This window comes from Podarcis tiliguerta, assembly GCF_965153285.1.
Source record: "Podarcis tiliguerta genome assembly, chromosome: 3".
Classification (NCBI taxonomy): Eukaryota; Metazoa; Chordata; class Lepidosauria; order Squamata; family Lacertidae; genus Podarcis; species Podarcis tiliguerta.
The window spans coordinates 4,603,503-4,623,724 of NC_139536.1; the positions used below are offsets into that span (position 1 = coordinate 4,603,503).

Consider the following 20,222-nt stretch of genomic DNA (forward strand, 5'->3'; position numbering starts at 1 on the left):
TATCACTACTCGAAGAAGTCTCAAAGCGGCTAACGTTCTCCTTTCCCTTCCTCCCCCACAACAAACACTCTGTGAGGTGAGTGAGGCTGAGAGACTTCAGAGAAGTGTGACTAGCCCAAGGTCACCCAGCAGCTGCATGTGGAGGAGCATTACGAGTCCACCGCTCTTAACCACTACACCACACTGGCTCTCACTTGCAAAACTGTAATAGAATTTGAACAATATTAAAAAAAACAAATTAAACACAGATAATATAAATGGCACGGCACTATTAAAAGCTCTTTCCAAAAGTTCCCAAAAGCCTGCAGGGATAAAATAGCCTTTGTCTGCCAGCAGAAGGACAAGGAGGAAAACAGTCTCGCTTCTCTAGGGAGGGAGTTAAGAAGTTTTCTGGGAGCAGCCACCAAGATCGTGCACAGCTAAGGAAACTTGAAAATAACTGAGCATCTCCCATTTCCTTCGCCCTGCAGATCCTCAGCATCTCAGTTTGGGAAGTCAAAATCCTTGCAAATGGAAGCGCCCTCTCCTGAAAGCTTCGATCTCTTGGCTGTGGGAAGAGGCAGAACCGCAGTCTCTCGGGCGCCGCAAAGCCCTTACTCTTTCTCTCCCGAGTCCTCTTGGCTCTCTGTTCCCGGTGGTCCTTTTCTGTCTATCCTGGCAGGGAGCAGGCAGCAAGGCAGCCAGTCTGGGCTCCCGCTGTGGGTGCCTTGCTCCCTACGGCCCAAGAGCTTTTGTAGCTGGAGTCAGTCTGGGCCTTCCCGGGCCAGGTGGGAGAAGGCCTGCAAAAGTAGGGTGGAGGTCTTCCAGGACTCACAGCCAAGATGGCCCTGGAAGCTCTAAGTCACTGCAGGGAGTGGCAGGTAGCCTGACAGAGAGTCTGTCTGTCCCTCCCTCTCTCTCTCTCGATTTTTACTGAATGCATAAAAAATTCCAAGCCGAGAAAGCCCACAGTTTTGGCACCACGTCTCCATTTAAATTCTCTGCATTGATTTGTTCTGTTTAGAATGAAGTGGGATGTTGAGAAAGGAGAGAAGGGAGGGTGTAGGCGGCCGAAGGGGGAGCTGGGAAGATTCCCCTAATTTCCCAAAGTGGAATTTCAGAATTCCTTCCATGTTTTATGAACCACTCTGCAGTAAAAGCCACAAGGCTTTCTTTCAGTAAAGAAAGAGAAGGGGGGAGGGAAAGCAAGAAGGAAGGAAGGAAGGAAGGAAGGAAGGAAGGAAGGGTTATAAGGATTTTAAGGTCTCAAATATAAATATTCATAAATGCACACATATCTAAATATATGAACCACATGTCAGAAATAGTACAGGAGAGAAATCTTGGAGCCATTTTGACTCTCCCAGTGAACTCAAATATTCCTCTGAAGTAAGGGGGGCAAATGGGGAAAGCCTTCCCATTGTCTTTTTGCTTGCAAATCCTGTCTTAAGGTATCTGAAAAAGTGTGCATGCACACGAAAGATCATACCAATAACAAACTTAATTGGTCTCTAAGGTGCTACCGGAAGGAATTTTGTTTGTTTGTTTCGACTACGGCAGACCAACACGGCTGCCTACCTGTAACCTGTCTTAAGGGCGTATTTGTGTAGGAATAGGGTGAGCCTGTGACCTGGACTCAGGAACTAGAGTATTAACCATCACAAAAGAATGGCCAGGCTGCCCAGGTAATCAGTGACCATTATCAGGTATCCTGGCAGGCAAGATTTCCGCTGCAGACCGCCTCCTTCTGTGATGTATGTATGATGTGTGGGGTTTTTGGGGGTTGGTCTTGAGGTACAGGGTGGGCAATTTCAAAAGTCTATTTTGTGCACCATTGTTCTGGGATCCTTCTCCTTCCTGCATGTGGTGAGTGAGGACCCTGTTGCAACAGTTTAATAAAGACCAGGCTTACTAGCTGCTTTGCTTCTCAATATTCTCTGGTTGGCCTCTGTTATTTTCTCCTACCGATGGGGAACCCAGTTAAGGACTCTATACAAAGCTCCGGAATACCCCATAAGGGAAAGGGAGAAGTTTTTCTTGTAACGGAAGGAAGGAAGGAAGGAAGGAAGGAACAAAGGAAGGAGAGAGAGAGAAGCAAACAAACACTCATCTTACCTAGTATTCTTCTGGGGTGTCAGCATAACCTGACCATCCAAGGTGATGTCAATTATACAGTGTTCAGGCAGAATGCCCATGCCACAAAGCTGGATGTCTTGGGAGTTATCTGACCCAATCAACGTGTGCTCCTGCAAAAGGTTCAAGGTTGATGAGCGGTTTAAAAGACAGCAAAAGTGTGGGGGTGCATTTGTTCAACAGGGGAGGAAGAGCCATAGCTCAGTGGCAGAGCACATGCGGGGTTGGACTAGATGACCCATGGGGTCCCTTCCAATTCTACGATTCTATGCACCCGAAAAATCCCAAATTCAATTCCAGATGCCCCAGCCTGAAACCCTGGAGAGCTGCTGCCAGTCAGGATATCTGTTGTTGTTGTTGTTGTTGTTTATATCCTGCTTTGCCCCCAGAACCAGGACTCCAGGTGGCTCACAAAAATGTAAACCTACACAGATAAGACGCAACTAGCTGAATATATATATATATGTATGGGGCAACTGTTAAAAAAGTCATTAAACTCTCTCTGGGACTGAAGATACATAAAATGAAAGGGTTTAAAGTCAGTGAGAAAGAGGAGGGTTGGTTTGAGAAAATATTGGATTATTTGGGCAGGTTTGAACAATATGGGGCAATTAAAATGTTAAAAGTTAAATAAACCTTCTGGAGGGAGGAGGGTTAAGATGTAAAAATTGTACATATGGTTGATTTGAATATGTATACCCAATGTATCAGCCGACTGGGGGTTTTCACTGTTTGTTTTCGGTGTTTGTGTTTTGGTTGTTGGCAATACACACACACACACACCACACACACACACCCCCCCCACACACACAATCTATGGGAATTAAAGGTAAAGGGACCCCTGACCATTAGGTCCAGTCGTGACCGACTCTGGGGTTGTGGTGCTCATCTCGCTTTATTGGCTGAGGGAGCTGGTGTACAGCTTCCGGGCCATGTGGCCAGCATGACTAAGCCGCTCCTGGTGAACCAGAGCAGCGCACGGAAACACCGTTTACCTTCCCGCCGGAGCGGTACCTATGTATCTACTTGCACTTGACGTGCTTTCAAACTGCTAGGTTGGCAGGAGCAGGGACTGAGCAATGGGAGCTCACCCCGTCGCGGGGATTTGAACCGCCGACCTTCTGATCGGCAAGCCTTAGCCTCTGTGGTTTAACCCACAGCGCCACCCGCGTCCCCATCTATGGGATTAAAACAATGCAAAACACACACACCCATATCTACTAAAATACGGAAAGAAATAAAACTATAACTGGGCCAGGGGGTCTGAGCAGCTTTCAGTGTCCGTACTAACTTGTGAAGAATTTGCCCTTCATCAATTCAATCTTATACTGTAACAGAAAAAAAAATTCTGCTAACGTACCCCCCCCAAAATTCAGTAGGGCCTCCCCTCTCTCTCTGCATCACCCCCTATTCTCTCTTTCTTCCTGCCACCCCTCTTGCTTCCTCTCCTTCCCACTGACATAAAACTCTCGAACTGCTGGCATCTCTCTTGATTCCAAGAGCAAAAATCCAGCTTTTTAAAATTATTTTTCATTCGTCAGAGGAGAAGCAAATCCGCGACGTAGGGCGGACGACAGCAGACGAGACCAAGACGGTGCTGTGAGTTCATTTGCAGAGATTCCTGGGAATAACATATATTGGATCAGGTCCGCTGGCTTCAGAACACCTGCCGACTCTTTTCTAGAGGACGGACTGCATGAAATAAGGAGGACCTTGTTTATTCCCCTCTATCGCACCAGGATCTGAAAGCGCCCGCTTTCTCTTTCTCGCTCCTCCCTATATTCTCCTGACCTCTAACTTATCAGGGCGCCAAGAGGAAACCCAATCCTTCCACAAGCGAGTCAAGGTCACCCTTCTGAATTTGTGCTGCTGCCAAGGAATTCTTGCTGCGCCTTCAGGCTCAGAAACGGGTGTGTTTGTGTGTGTGTCGGCTGACAAAGCACTTTTGAGACGCAGCCCAGACACCTACACCTCCGGGAAGTTCTCCGGATCCACTCCAAAAGCCTCCGATCGGCTCATTTGTTGCTTTTTATCAAGCAAGCAAGGGGGGGGGGGTGTCTGAGGCACCCTCCCAGCCCTGCATTTTTCTGGCTGCTGCAAAGCAAGCTCTCCTTAAAGAGGGAGCTCTTGCAATGACCAATGGTCCATCTGGCTCTGCAATGCTTGCACGGACTGGCAGCAGCTCTCCAAAGAGCTAATGGATTGAGGTTGAATCCTGACAAGACAGAAGTACTGTTTTGGGGGGACAGGGGGCGGGCAGGTGTGGAGGACTCCCTGGTCCTGAATGGGGCAACTGTGGCCCTGAAGGACCAGGTGCGCAGCCTGGGAGTCATTTTGGACTCACCGCTGTCCATGGAGGCGCAGGTCAATTCTGTGTCCAGGGCAGCTGTCTACCAACTCCACCTGGTACGCAGGCTGAGACCCTACCTGCCCGCGGGCTGTCTCGCCAGAGTGGTGCATGCTCTGGTTATCTCTTGCTTGGACTACTGCAATGCGCTCTACGTGGGGCTACCTTTGAAGGTGACCCGGAAACTACAACTAATCCAGAATGCGGCAGCTAGACTGGTTACTGGGAGCGGTCTTGAAAGATCTAACACCGGTCTTGAAAGATCTACATTGGCTACCAGTATGTTTCCGAGCACAATTCAGAGTGTTGGTGCTGACCTTTAAAGCCCTAAGCGGCCTCGGTCCAGTATACCTGAAGGAGCGTCTCCACCCCCATCGTTTGGCCCGGACACTGAGGTCCAGCGCCGAGGGCCTTCTGCGGTTCCCTCATTGCAAGACGTGAGGTTACAGGGAACCAGGCAGAGGGCCTGCTCAGTAGTGGCACCCACCCTGTGGAACACCCTCCCATCAGATGTCAAAGAGATAAACAACTACCTGACATTCAGAAGACATCTGAAGGCAGCCCTGTTCAGGGAAGCTTTTAATGTGTGACATTTTAATGTATTTTTTATCTTTGTTGGAATGGGTAGGCGGGGTACAAATAAATTATTATTATTATTATTATTATTATTATTATTATTATTATTGGAGAAGAGGCATAATAATAATAATAATAATAATAATAATAATAATAATAATAATAACGGTGTATGTTTTGACTCCACAGAGTGGGAAGTGACGGAGACAGGATGTTTGTGTTACTGTGTTCCGTGAAATGGGACTATTGTCCTTTGTTCTTTTTCTCTTTGCTGTTTGGTGCTAGAGAGAGAGGGAGCCATGTTGCAGTGCTCCGTGTGTGTTTATTCGTAAATAAATTAGATTAGCCAAAATGCTGAGTTGCTGAGGTCTGTTACGCAAACTGCGAACACTCTGTGGATCCCTAAGTGTGCCGGTGTCTGTTGGCATCGGTCGCTGTGATGTTCGATCAGAAGAAAGCTTTTGAAGCTCCCGAATGATCGACCAGGAGGGAGAGAACATGCCAGTCGGGCATGTGTCTCTGCCAGGGTCCTACTCGAGTGTAGGACGAGCTCCTGACAGTGTCTGCTGGCTGCTCTGTCCCCCGCCCCCCCGGCTTACCCTAACACCTCGTAAGCTGGCTGCTCACCTGTTCTCTCCTTCATAAAGGTATAGGGACCCCTGACCATTAGGTCCAGTCGCGGACGACTCTGGGGTTGCGGCGCTCATATTGCTTTACTGGCCGAGGGAGCCGGCATACAGCTTCTGGGTCATGTGGCCAGCATGACTAAGCCGCTTCTGGCGAACCAGAGCAGTGCACGGAAACACCGTTTACCTTCCCTATTTATCTACTTGCATTTTGACACGCTTTTGAACTGCTAGGTTGTCAGGAGCAGGGACCGAGCAACAGGAGCTCAACCCGCCGCGGGGATTCAAACCGCTGACCTTCTGATCGGCAAGCCCTAGGCTCTGTGGTTTAACCCACAGCGCCACCCGCGTCCTTGCTATTTAGAGTGTTAACTAATTCTAAAATTGGCATTTTGCCTTTATTTCTAAGTTGAAGCCCAGACGACTTAAACCAAAAAAACCAAAAAATGTGAGTTAAAATCATTAGTAGGATTGGAATATCACTTGTAGTTTAAGGTTGAATCTGGACGTAATGGAAGAGGTAAAGGGTTTGGATTATCATAGAAGATGCGGGAGAAAATGATTAATAATGCAGGACAAGCTCCTGATACATCCAACCTCTGCTTACAAACCTCCAAGGAAGGAAAGTAATCATCAGAATCATCATTTTCTACAACTATCACTACTGTTTCAATAGCTGACAGATTCTGCGAGAGTGGGACTCATGAACTGAACTCACACCCAAGGGGGGCAAGCTTCCGTTTGGAAATGACCCCGTGTAACGTTCCGGCATTTCACCTTTAAGTAGTAGACCAGGAGCTCGTTGAGAGCGGGATCCGCGTTCAGATTCACCAGGAAGCACTTGTTATCGCCAACTTTGATCCCAGAAGACTGGAGAGAGATGCCAAGGCTTTCAAGCTGCTTCTGCCGCTCCTGCGCGAAGGAACAAAAATCTTACGAGAAAGAAGGCTGGGGGATTGGGGAGGGATGATGGACTGGGTGAAGGCCAATAAACTGAAGTTAAATGAAATTACTTTAGAATGTTGTATCATTTTATTGTTGTTAGCCGCTGTGAGCCCGGCTTCGGCTGGGGAGGGTGGGATATAAATAAATTATTATTATTATTATTATTATTAAAAGGTAGGAAAACGGTAAAGGCGACTATGGGGTTGCAGCTCTCATCTTGCTTTTCATCCAGAGCGCATGGATATGCCATTTACCTTCCCGCCACAGTGGTACCTCTTTATCTACTTGCGCTGGTGTGCTTTCGAACTGCTAGGTTGGCAGGAGCTGGGACAGAGCAACGGGAGCTCACTGTGTCATGGGGAATCGAACCGCCAACCTTCCGATCAGCAAGCCCAAGAGGTTCAGTGGTTTGGACCACAGCGTCACCAGCATCCCTAAACTGAAGTTAAATCCTGGCAAGAAGGAGAGTCCTGCGGGTCAACCTGGCACTCAGGTTTGGGAACCAGCGTATTGAGTGAGCAGGCACACAGCTTAGGGGTATTTAGGGATAAGCCTTAGTGGCAAGGGGTAATCCATGCAGCGAGGGCCAATTCTGGACAGGGAGAGTATGGTCTCAGTGGTCCAACAAGCTTCAAGTTAGATTACTACAATGCACTCTACATTGGGCTAACCTTGAAGGTGGAAGCTTCAGCTAGCACAGAATGCTGCTGCCTGGTTATGGTAAAGGTAAAGGTAAAGGGACCCCTGACCATTAGGTCCAGTTGTTACCGACTCTGGGGTTGCGGTGCTCATCTCGCTTTATTGGCCGAGGGAGCCGGCCTACAGCTTCCGGGTCATGTGGTGAGCATGACTAAGCCGCTTCCGGCGAACCAGAGCAGTGCACGGAAATGCCATTTAACTTCCCGCCAGAGTGGTACCTATTTATCTACTTGCACTTTCACGTGTTTTCGAACTGCTAGGTTGGCAAGAGCAGGGACCGAGCAACGGGAGCTCAGCCCATCGCGGGGATTCGAACCGCCAACCTTCTGATCAGAAAGTCCTAGGCTCTGTGGTTTGACCCACAGCGCCACCCGCATCCCTCTGCCTGTTTATGTTACAGAGAGGCAAAAAGTGACCTTATAACCAATATTCCCAAGACCTAGAAGCTATTGAGTTCTACTCAAGAAGTTAGTATAATAAATAATAATAATTTTTTATTTATACCTCGCCCTTCCCAGTTTAAAAACCAGGCTCAGGGCGGCAAACTGCAAATATAAAACAATGATTAAAATATGACTTAAAAGCAGCATAAAACAGCATAAAATATAACATAAAATGCAGCATCAATATCAATAAAATTCAAAAATTTCAGGGATCATTTCGTGGGGCAGCTGGTCCTACTAGGACCAGCACAGAGACCAGGGAAGAATTTAAATGTGGGGTCCCAGAAAGGGTTTCTTCATAGAAGAGGAAAGGGAAAAGGGAATAGAGGATCAGGCTAATTCAAATTGAAGGCCAGGCGGAATAGCTGTGTCTTACAGGCCCTGCGGAAGGAGATCAAGCGTAAAATGTACTAAATGACTACAAAGCAGTACCTTCACCAGGACCCTCCAAATTTATGATCTGGGGATGAGGCCCTACTCATCCTCCTGTGAGGAGGACTAGCAAGAAGAGGGGATCTGGCGCAGGGCACTCTTGGTGGTGTCCCCTCCTCTGTGGAACTCCCTCCGAGGGGGGATGTAAATGCTTCTTCTACATTTATCCAGTTGAGAGTTTTATGAAGCTTTTCCACTGCTGGTTTTAACTACAGTCTGCAATATGTATTCTCCGACTTTACCATCGTTTTTGCGTAATTCTATTATCGTTTGCACCTCCCCTTCGGGGAGGGAGATCGGATTACAAATCGGAAATAACAAACGAACGAACAAAACAACCAAAGTGGTATCTAGTCCACGAAAGCTAATGCCATAATAAATCTGTTTGCCAGTAAACACGTCCTTTGTTTCTGAAAACAGTAATAATCTCCCTTGGAAAACAGCCACCCCAGGAATTAAGCAAAGACCCATTTGGAGAGCATGAATTGGCCAGCTTACCCCAAAATACCGTAAAGTCATGTGAAGGGATTATTTGAGTGAGGAACGCGCCTCTCATTCTGCACCCCCAGCCCCCCTCAAAACAGAAATACGGACCTGTGCGATCTCCTCTGTTTTTCTCAGTTTCTCCTCCCAGGTCACAGTCATCTCCTGGATAAGTTTTTCAGACTCCTCCAAGCGGTCCTTCAGTTCTGGAGACTTCATAGCCTGTGAAATCGCAGAAAGGAAAGGGGAGAGAAAGCAGGAGAAAGAATATTTCTCAGAAATACCACTGCTTAAGGCTGGGGGCCTCCCAGCTCTCTTATCACTGTGATCCGAGCAGCTGAGAAAAGGAACCAAAGATGCTGCGCTCAGGAATCGGCAGCCGTGATGCGTGAGGTTTTAGCTGAGGGCACCGGCATGGAAAAGAACCAACCATGCAAAACGTGACCTTATTAGTGCAAAACAAACAGTTATAAGATGGCCAAGGTCTGTGCCAAGGTGAGGGGAGTTAAAAGGTACCGGCAGAGGGGAACTTTGGGTTGCCCAAAAGAGCAGAAAAACAAACCTCAAAAAAACCCAACAACAACCCCGTGAGAGAGATTTGAGATGCCTGGCTGAAACAAAACAACTTTACGGGAACTCTTTAATGAGCTGTAAATTGGAGGGCTGTCACTCAATTAGAGGAACTCATAGCTGAATGAATTTCACCTAGGAATGAACACCATTTTTTTAGAGTTGCATTTCTCAGTCCTAGAAGGAGCCATCACGAAAGAGGCCTTCGCTTCTGTGTGAAAACAGAGGGTGCCTCTTCTCAGGTGTCACCTACCGCCAGCAAACAATGTTGGCAAGGAACTAAATATATTTGCAAAATCTGGTGCAGGTCTTTGTGGACAGTTAGTGTATTTTTCGCTCCCTAAGACACACCTAGTTTTTAGAGGAGGAAAGCAGGAAAGCCCCGTTTTGGGGGGGAACAGCTTAAAGTTGTGCAGCTCCTTTTGCAAAGGGGAAAAGCCCCCTTTTTTGAGGATCAGTTCAAAGTTGTTGAGCTTACTTTGCAAAGGGGAAAAAATCCTGTTTTTATGGGGTTCAACTCACAGTTCTGCAGCTTCTTTAGGAAAGGAAAGGGATCCCTTTCTACAGTTTCCAGACAGAAACTAATCAGCCAGTCACAAGTCGCTGGGGAAACAAACAGCCTCCGTCTGCAGAACATTCAACGATGGAGGCCTGGGCAAGGGGCCGGAAAGGGAGCCAGCGATCGACTGCACATTCGCTCCATAAGATGCACAGACATTTCTCCTTACTTTTTGAGGAGGAAAAAGGTGCATCTTATGGAGCGAAAAATACGGTAAATCAGTCCATTAGAAAAAACAGAAGTTCAATTTAATCGGCTAACTTGGCACTGCAGGACCAAGGAAACCCATTCCACGCAGCAAACCCACCTCGGCTTTGGTGAGCTGTTCCCTGAGTTTCTCCACTTCCTCCCGCAGTTCCCGGATGATCCGGGCGTTGGGGTCTTCATTCACCACGGCGTGGTTGACGATGTTCTTGGCCCGGTCGGCGTACCGCAAGGTGGAGAGGGTCTCGTCGTAATTATCTGCCGCAGGGCTCACCGTAGCGACCATAGCGGTTTTGCTGTTGCCACCGAGGCTGTCCTGGGAAGTGACGTCACGGGGTAAGAATGTGGGCACTTTTGCACACTTTGGACAACAGAGGGAACAGATTTTTTGCAGAAGGAACCTGCCCTCCGCTCACTTGACACACATTTTGCTACACACAAGTAAACCCCCCAAATACCTATGTCGGCTGGTAAAGGTAAAGGGGCCCCTGACCATTAGGTCCAGTCATGGCCGACTCTGGGGTTGCGGTGCTCATCTCGCTTTATTGGCCGAGGGAGCCGGCGTACAGCTTCCGGGTCACGTGGCCAGCAGGACTAAGCCGCTTCTGGCGAACCAGAGCAGCGCACCGAAACGCCGTTTACCTTCCCGCTGGACCTATTTATCTACTTGCACTTTGACATGCTTTCGAACTGCCAGGTTGGCAGAAGCAGGGACCAAGCAATGGGAGCTCACTCCGTCGCAGGGATTTGAACCACCGACCTTCTGATCGGCAAGTCCTAGGCTCTGTGGTTTAACCCACAGCGCCACCCGTGTCCCATTATGTCGGCTGAAGAGCAGCCAATTTCTATATCCATCCATGTTGGCAAATAGCTCGTGGTTTTCAACCTTAGAACAAAAGAGCAGCCTTGTTCAAGAAAGTCCAACATCTGCACTTTGGAACTCCCTGCCACTTGATATGGCAACTGCCTTTGCTGTGCTATTTTCCGCCTCTGCCGAAAACGCTTTTGTTTAAGCCGGCCTACCGGGACATTTACGTTTGATGTGCATCTTAGCGTTTAATTCGTTTTGTAATTAATATCCTTAAAACTCCTGGTTTTCTTTTGAATTTTTGTTAAGGCTAACTTGTTCTGAATATTCGATTTTGTCACTAATTCTAAGGCATTTTAAAATTGAGGCGCCAGGCAAGGCATTCTTCTTCTCTTTCAGGCCTTTGGATAATTAAACAATCTATGGCCTTTTAAATTGTGCGATGGCGGGGGGGGGGCATAGCTTTTGTTTGTTACTATGTTGTGCATTTTTTTTGTTTTTATACTGTAAAATGCCGTGTGATCTTCGGATGAAGGGCGGTATAGAAATTTTATAAATGATAATAATATGATATATTTTATGCAAACCACTTACAACAGCGGTTCCCAATTGGTGTCCTGCAGAGGGGTCCATTAACCCACCCAGGGGGTCCATAGTGCCATTGACATAACAAAAAGTACCATGTAAGGTAAAGGTAAAAGTACCCCTGACTGTTAGGTCCAGTCGTGTCCGACTCTGGAGTTGAGGTGCTCATCTCACTTTACTGGCCGAGGGAGCCAGCGTACAGCTTCCGGGTCATGTGGCCAGCAGGACTAAGCCGCTTCTGGCGAACCAGAGCAGCGCACAGAAACGCTGTTTACCTTCCTGCCGGAGTGGTACCTATTTATCTACTTGCACTTTGACGTGCTTTCGAACTGCTAGGTTGGCAGGAGCTGGGACTGAGCAATGGGAGCTCATCCCGTCATGGGGATTCGAACCGCCGACCATCTGATCGGCAAGTCCTAGGCTCTGTGGTTTAGACCACAGAGCCACCCACGTTCCTAAAAAGTACCATAGGGATATCAAAATTTTCAAAAGTTTGGGGCCCACGGCCTAGCTTTCGGAAAACAGGGTGTTTGCAGTTCTTAGCTAACTGGGAACAACTGGCCTAGAGGTTTCGGAAGTAATGGGGTATATAAACCCTGTTAAACAAGCAAACAAGCAAACAGATATGGCCAATTTACATCCATTAATTTCAGAGGGTGTACTCTGAGCAGCACTCAGCTGGCTGCAACCCACTTCCTCCAATAATCACTTTAAAACATTTTTTTTTCTGCTGCTACGATTCCCACACTGTAATGCCGTGATGATGCCTTATACGAGACGAGATTACTTATTCCCCTAGCCCAATACAGTGGGACCTTGATACTCAAACACCTTGGTTCCCAAACAGCAAAAACCTGGAAGTAGGTATTCTGGTTTTCGAAAGTTTTTCAGAAGCCGAACGTCCAAAGCGGCTGTTGGCTATGCTTTCTGGGGCGCCTGCACCAATCAGAAGCTGCGCCCTGGTTTTCGAACATTTCTGGACTTCCGAAACAGATTAAGTTTGGCGCTTTTGTTTTTGCTATTTATTTTGTTTTTTTGTTTTTGAGGCTTTTTCAGTTAATTTGTTTTGTGACTGTGTGGAACTCAGTTCAGCTATTGATTGATTGTGTGACTGCGGAAATAGATAAAAGCCCCCCATCCAAACAATGACTATCATCAGTGCAGGTAAGAAATTTTTTATTTTTTATTTTTATCATCTACAATACTGTCTTATTTATTTTATAGTACACTACTTTGATTTTTGCTTTCATTTTATGGATTAATGGTCTTATTAGATAGCAAAATTCATGTTAAATTGCTGTTTTAGAGGTTGTCTTTAAAAGTCTGGAACAGATTAATCATTTTTGCATTATTTTCTATGGGAAAGCATGCCTTGGTTTTGGAATGCTTTGGTTTTGGAACGGACTTCTGGAACGGATTAAGTTCGAGAACCAAGGTACCACTGCATTGATCTTTCTGGCTGACGGCTGCCCTCCAGGATCTCAGCAGCGTATGTAACCTGAAGCGTATATAACCCGAAGTACCACTGTACAAGATAATTAGAAGTCACTTGAAAGCATCAAACAGGCTTAGGATTTGCAATTCTGGTTCTAAACGCAGCATAAGGAGTCTCTATAGTATATTGTATTTTAAAATGGGGTTTCAGAGTTTTTAGGGGTTTTTGAATGTCTTATGTAGATTTTTCAATTTCATTGTTCTGTATGGGACAATGACAATAAAGACATAGTATCGTATCGATTAGAATAAGAATGAGTTGTAAAGTATTATGGATTTAGACAAATAAGAAAAGAGAAGAAGATAGTAAATCGGAGGAGTTAATTTTATTAGAAAGATCATTTTGGAGAACTGTTACAAGGTGATACAATGAAATTCAGTTAGGGGGATTTGAGGAAGTCAGATAACGATGAAAGTTAAAATGGGTTTTAGAAGTACAGTGGTACCTCAGGTTAAGTACTTAATTCGTTCCGGAGGTCTGTTCTTAACCTGAAACTGTTCTTAACCTGAAGCACCACTTTAGCTAAAGGGGCCTCCTGCTGCCGCAGTGCTGTCAGAGCACGATTTCTGTTCTTATCCTGAAGCAAAGTTCTTAACCTGAAGCACTATTTCTGGATTAGTGGAGTGTGTAACCTGAAGCGTATGTAACCTGAGGCACCGCTGTAATGTTTATATTTTTCTTGCTTTTTCCTTTTAGTATTGTAATGTGTTTTCCTTTGTGTGTTTTATATGCTATATTTGTCATAAATGTGGGAAATCAATAAAAAAATTGATTTTTAAAAAAATCCTCCCTCTCGCCTGGCGTGCGTTGGGAGGGAGATGCACACCGGCGATGTTGGGTTGCAGCGGAGAGCGATCGCAGCCGAAACAAGGTGCAGGGAAAAGGCTGCCGGATCTGCACACTTTGCCTGCGAAATCTAGGTCACGCATCGCCACCGGGCATCATTAACATTGTTTTTATCTCTGCCTCCCCCCTCCCCACCCCCCTCCCTACCACTCCTAATTGTTTTGCTGAATTTAAGCTTTCCATAACAACCTTCATTAAATCCAGGGGGGCAGCGGTGAGAACGGCTGGTTCGGAGGTGGGAAAACGCAGGTTCGGAACTGAGGCAAGTGACTTATCGGCCCAATCTAGGCCCAAGGGGATGGGGGCGGAAAAAAGGAGGTAGCTCTGTCTGCTTGGAGGAAGGGATAGAGATGGAGTGGAAAGGGCTCATAGCCACAGCTTTTCTCTACGCAAGGCGTGCAGGAAATTTGCAAAATCTGGTGTGGGTCTTTTTCCCTCCCTCTCTCATCACACTGTAATAACTCCTGGACTTCCAGGGAAGCCGAAGAATCAGAACAAATAATAATTTATAATAATAATTTATTATTTATACCCTGCCTAACTGGCCAAGTTTCCCCAGCCACTCTGGGCAGCTCCCAATCGAGTGTTAAAAACAATACAGCATGAAATATTAAAAACTTCCCTACAAAGCGCTGCCTTCAGATGTCTTTTAGAGATAGGATAGCTGCTTATTTCCTTCACTTCTGAAGGGAGGGCGTTCCACAGGGTGGGTGCCACCACCAAGAAGGCCCTCTGCCTGGTTCACTGTAACCTCACTTCTTGTAATGAGGGAACCGGCAGAAGGCCCTCGGAGCTGGACCTCAGCATCCAGGTAGAATGATGGGGGTGGAGATGCTCCTTCAGGTATACTGGGCCGAGGGCTTTAAAGGTCAGCACCAACACTTTGAATTACGCTTGGAAACGTACTGGGAGCCAATGCAGATCTCTCAGGACCGGTGTTAGGTGGTCTCGGTGGCCGCTCCCAGTCACCAGTCTAGCTGCCGCATTCTGGATTAATTGCAGTTTCTGGGTCACCTTCAGAGGTAGCCCCACAAAGAAAAGGACTTATTCATGCAGGAAATAGTTGGACTGTGGAACTCCCTGCCACAGGAGACAGTGAAAGCTGGGATGGCTTTGAAAGAGGATTAGACAGATCCACGGAGGAGGAGAGGACTATCAAAGGCTATTAACCTCCACAGCATCCAGTTTTTTAAAAACCTTCCCTCAAGCATCATCCCGGTGGAGTACAGGGTCAGATTTAAGGTGCTGGTTTTGACCTTTAAAGCCCTTCACGGCCTAGGACTCTCATACATACATGACCGCCTTTCCCGGTATACCCCACAGAAAGCCTCAAGGTCCATAAATAGCAACACCCTAGAGGTCCCGGGCCCTAAGGAAGTTAGATTGGCTTCAACCAGAGCCAGGGCCTTTTCAACATTGGCTCCGGCCTGGTAGAACGCTCAGTCTCATGAGACCAGGGTATAAATAAAAATTATTATTATTATTATTATTATTATTATTATTATTATTATTATCCACACCATCACCCCAAGGTCAACTTGAAGGAAAATTTTAAAAGGGTCTTCCTCATTTCCCTGAAAACTGTATCAAGAGTAGCTAGTTCTCCGAGTTTCCCGTAACCTGAGTGCCACTACTCGGAAGGCCCTGCTCAGTTTAATTGCTGCCTTTTATTGTGTTCTAAGCTGCCCTGAAGCCTTCTTGGGAGACATGCGGCAGGCTACAAATTGGGTTTCATTTACCTTTTAACCAATAAAACCCCAGAAGCTGTAGCTCTGCAGTAAGCCTGGGAGGGTATTTCGGATCAGAAGAGGCGGAAGGGTAGGTAAAAGGGAGAGCTATGACTCTAAGCCCCTCCACCAGAGAAATTTGCCCAAGTTTTCACCTCTAAACAGGGGGTAAACAATCAAAGCTAATGAAATACTTGAGGCACGTACAGAGCTGAATAATTGTGCAACATGACTAAGCCGGCCAGGTATGCGCTGGCAACGAAATGCTGGCAAGAAGCAAAAGGAACTGCGGAATCAAGAGGGGTGCGTGTTTTTCTCCCTCCCGCCCTCCGCATAAAACCAGTGCCTGGGTTAAAAAGAAAGAAAGAAAGAAAACATTGTATTTATGTGGATTAAATGGATTTATCTGAAGGTAGCTCTGTTTGATGCTTTTGAATTATGGTGCTGGAGGAGACTCTTGAGAGTCCCATGGACTGCAAGAAGATCAAACCTCTCCATTCTGAAGGAAATCAGCCCTGAGTGCTCACTGGAAGGACAGATCCTGAAGCTGAGGCTCCAATACTTTGGCCACCTCATGAGAAGAGAAGACTCCCTGGAAAAGACCCTGATGCTGGGAAAGATGGAGGGCACAAGGAGAAGGGGATGACAGAGGACGAGATGGTGGAACAGTGTTCTCGAAGTTACCAGAATGAGTTTGACCAAACTGTGGGAGGCAGTGGAAGACAGGAGTGCCTGGCGTGCTCTGGTCGATGGGGTCACAAAGAGTCGGACACGACTAAACAACTAAACAACAACAACGACAATCAGGCAGCTTCACTGAGCCCTTGCCAACATTCTGTTCAAACTCCTGCCTGGTGCAGTTATACTTTTGCAACAGCAGCCATCGAGCCAGACGTCTTTCCCGGGAACATGGAGGCACCCTGTATCTGTGGCATTTTGCACGGCCTCATCCAACCCTTCCCCCTTTGACCTGTGGTTGGTATGTGTTTCGTGACTGCCTCCCTCTTGCAGACTGGAAGCAAAGGGCTAATATCTCTGAAGTCGGTAGTGAAGACACGATGCAAATTTGGGTTACGCAAGGTTAAAAACTCATTATGAAAATAGAATGGTGTGTGTGTGTATCTGGGTACTGCTGTGTAAGTAAACAGACTCAGAACCAGCCAGCCTATTGACTATGAACAAACCGAAATGGGAAGCCACAAAAAGGAGAGACCAGAGAGATACTACTATTTATTTCGTATGTGAACTGCTGCCTATGAAGCATCGGTGTGGTGTAGGGGGTTAGAGTGTTGGACAAGGACCTGGGAGGCCAGGGTTCAAATCTTCACCTACCCAGTACGTTTCCAAGCACAATTCAAAGTGTTGGTGCTGACCTTTAAAGCCCTAAATGGCCTCGGTCCAGAATACCTGAAGGAGCATCTCCACCCCCATCGTTCAGCCCGGACACCGAGGTCCAGCTCTGAGGGCCTTCTGGGGGTTCCGTCACTGCGAGAAGCCAAGTTACAGGGAACCAGACAGAGAGCCTTCTTGGTGGTGGCACCTGCCCTGTGGAACGCCCTCCCACCAGATGTCAAAGAGAAAAACAACTACCTGATTTTTAGAAGCCATCTGAAGGCTGCCCTGTTTAGGGAAGCTTTTAATGTTTAATAGGTTATTGTATTTTAGTGTTCTGTTGGAAGCCGCCCAGAGTGGCTGGGGAAACCCACCTTTGCAGCATATTTCACAACACAATTTTTTTTTAATTAAAAAAAAAACAGAATAAAAAAAATAAAAGCAAGAGAACGTATAAAGCTCTGCCTCTGGGGGAAAGAGAACCAACAGCTCACAGAACCAGAGATGCTGTTGCTTCCTGCTGAAGTTTGTGATTTGCAAGTTTTTGCGCTTATTATTATCTTTAATGCCTTTATAGCCCACCAAGGCAGCTTACAGCATTTAAAAACAACATTATAAAACGCAAAGCAAAAAAATAATAAAAGCAAACAGGTTGGAATATTTGAAATACATTAGGAAACACGCTCAGAACCAGCAGTTAAGTACAGTTTGCCTAAGGAACAGCCCAGTTATCAGCGTCACCTGCATCTTAATTTCCTGAACAGGAAGGTCTTAGCCTACCAGCAGAAGGATAACAAGGTGGGAGCCAGTCTGGCCTCTCTTGGGAGGGAATTCCACAGTATGGGAGCAACCACAAAAAAGGCTCTGTCTTGTGTTACTACCAGGTGTGGTTCAGATGTCGATGGGTCCTAGAGAAGCTGCTCACCTGATATAATCGCATGAACACTGTTCCAGAGTATTCTTCATTCTCATGTACATCATATCAATTCGAAAGAAAGATTCAAGGACTTTCAGGGACTTCAGTTTGATAGTTTGGGTGTTTTGCATTATTTCATAAAGTTTTCTATACTGTCATTGCTTTTGGCCATTGTGTTGCTTTCGATATTGCGACACCTGAGGACCTGGGCAGATTCGTACAGGGAGATGCACCCCTCCTTTTTTTCCAACGGGCTTTTCCATCTTTTAAAAATATGGACGTAAAACTAGCCACATCTTCTGCCCTGACAAGCAAAAGCACTGAGAAGGATGAGGGGGAGGAATGGGAACTGGCTGATAAGAAACATGGGCACCACAGTTCAAGAAGGACACTGACAAACTGGAACGTGTCCAGAGGAGGGCAACCAAAATGGTCAAAGGCCTGGAAACGATGCCTTATGAGGAACGGCTAAGGGAGCTGGGCATGTTTAGCCTGGAGAAGAGGAGGTTAAGGGGTGATATGATAGCCATGTTCAAATATATAAAAGGATGTCACATAGAGGAGGGAGAAAGGTTGTTTTCTGCTGCTCCAGAGAAGCAGACACGGAGCAATGGATCCAAACTACAAGAAAGAAGATTCCACCTAAACATTAGGAAGAACTTCCTGACAGTAAGAGCTGTTTGACAGTGGAATTTGCTGCCAAGGAGTGTGGTGGAGTCTCCTTCTTTGGAGGTCTTTAAGCAGAGGCTTGACAACCATATGTCAGGAGTGCTCTGATGGTGTTTCCTGCTTGGCAGGGGGTTGGACTCGATGGCCCTTGTGGTCTCTTCCAACTCTATGATTCTATGATTCTACCAATGTAAAAAGAGCTTGTCAGATTGGCTGGGGCCAATCAGAGGCCTTTGGGAAGCCAGCAAACAGGATCTAAGCACAATTTCACTCTCCTGTCCTGTGGCTTCCAGCAGTTGGGGTTCAGAGACATTGCTGCAGAGCCATCAATAGCCCTCTCCTCCCTCCATGATTTTGTCTCATCCTCTTTTAAAGCCATCCAAGCTGGTCACCATTGTTGTCTCCTGTGGTTTAAGGCAGAGACTTCTCACACTCTCACCTGAAACGCCAAATGACCGTTCGACTTACTTTGAGGAGCCAGGTGAGCACAGAGTCACGGTACGGGACAAACTTGTTCTTGTTTTTCCCGGCGGCCTGATCCGCGAGGGCAGAAATGACCAAACCGAGAGTTGTGAGGGACCTGCAGGAGGGGAAAACCATTTTGAAATCACATGTAGCATCATCTGGAAGACAACTTCCAAAGCTTAGCAGCATCTGACCTAGTCAAACAGCAACATGTGAGCTTCACATAACTGGAATCTTGCTTTTAGCAACAAAACTCTCCCATGCAGCACTAGTAAAGGTCAAGGGACCCCTGACCATTAGGTCCAGTCGGTGCCGACTCTGGGGTTGCGGCGCTCATCTCGCTTTACTGGCCGAGGGAGCCGGCGTACAGCTTCCAGGTCATGTGGCCAGCATGACTAAGCCGCTTCTGGCAAACCAGAGCAGCGCACAGAAACGCCATTTGCCTTCCCGCCGGAGCGGTACCTATTTATCTACTTGCACTTTGACGCGCTTTCGAACTGCTAGGTTGGCAGGAGCAGGGACCGAGCAACGGGAGCTCACCCCGTCGCGGGGATTCGAACCACTGACCTTCTGATCGGCAAGCCAAAGGCTCAGTGGTTTAACCCACAGCGCCACCTGCATCCCTTATGATGGGATTAGGAATAACCAAAACAGACATAATACAGTGGTACCTTGGTTTATGAACTTAATCCATTCCGGAAGTCCGTTCTTAAACCAAAGCGTTCTTAAACCATAGCAGGCATGCTTTCCCATAGCAGCGGGGGACTCAATTTATAAATGGAACACACTCAACAGGAAGCGGAACATGTTCTGCTTCCAAGGCAAAGTTCACAAACCAAAACACCTACTTCCGGGTTTGCAGAGTTCTTAATCCAAGTTGTTCATAAACCAAGCTGTTCTTAAACTAAGGTACCACTGTATTTGCCAAGGACAATATGGAGCAATACGGTTAAAATAAAATAAAAAACACAGGAAGCAGAAAAGAGAACTTCACTTGCGCCCCCTAAATTATTAAATGTGTCAACACAAATTGAAGTTAAAAATATTGTAGCTGTGTCAAGATTGGATTGCAATTGGATTGAATAATATTTTGGAAGCGGGATGAAAGGGAACTCTTAAACCTTGGAATCTAGCACACGGGGAGTGGGCACCTAAATTGTGTAATTGGCTATATGACTGATTGGCATTTGAACTGGTATTGTAATTCGGTATGGATATAATAAGGCTTATATTGGACATTTGTTATTGAAAACTAATAAAAACTATTTAAGTTTTTAAAAAAGGAAAAGTTAAGGATTTCTTCACGCAATGTATGTCTCCACCACACACACCTGCCATCCACAAAAGCAAAATAAATTCAGCCCAGAGACCTGTTCTAACTAC

General features: G+C 46.6%; 1 protein-coding gene across 1 annotated transcript in view; it reads right to left on the bottom strand.

Moving 5' to 3' along the window:
* Positions 1 to 20,222, bottom strand: part of KIF13B (kinesin family member 13B) — a 184,690-nt gene that overhangs the window by 83,782 nt on the left and 80,686 nt on the right. The window contains 5 exon segments of the mRNA XM_083432843.1: positions 2,095 to 2,225; positions 6,439 to 6,573; positions 8,775 to 8,885; positions 10,100 to 10,312; positions 18,843 to 18,954. Coding sequence (XP_083288969.1) covers positions 2,095 to 2,225; positions 6,439 to 6,573; positions 8,775 to 8,885; positions 10,100 to 10,312; positions 18,843 to 18,954 — 702 coding nt within the window.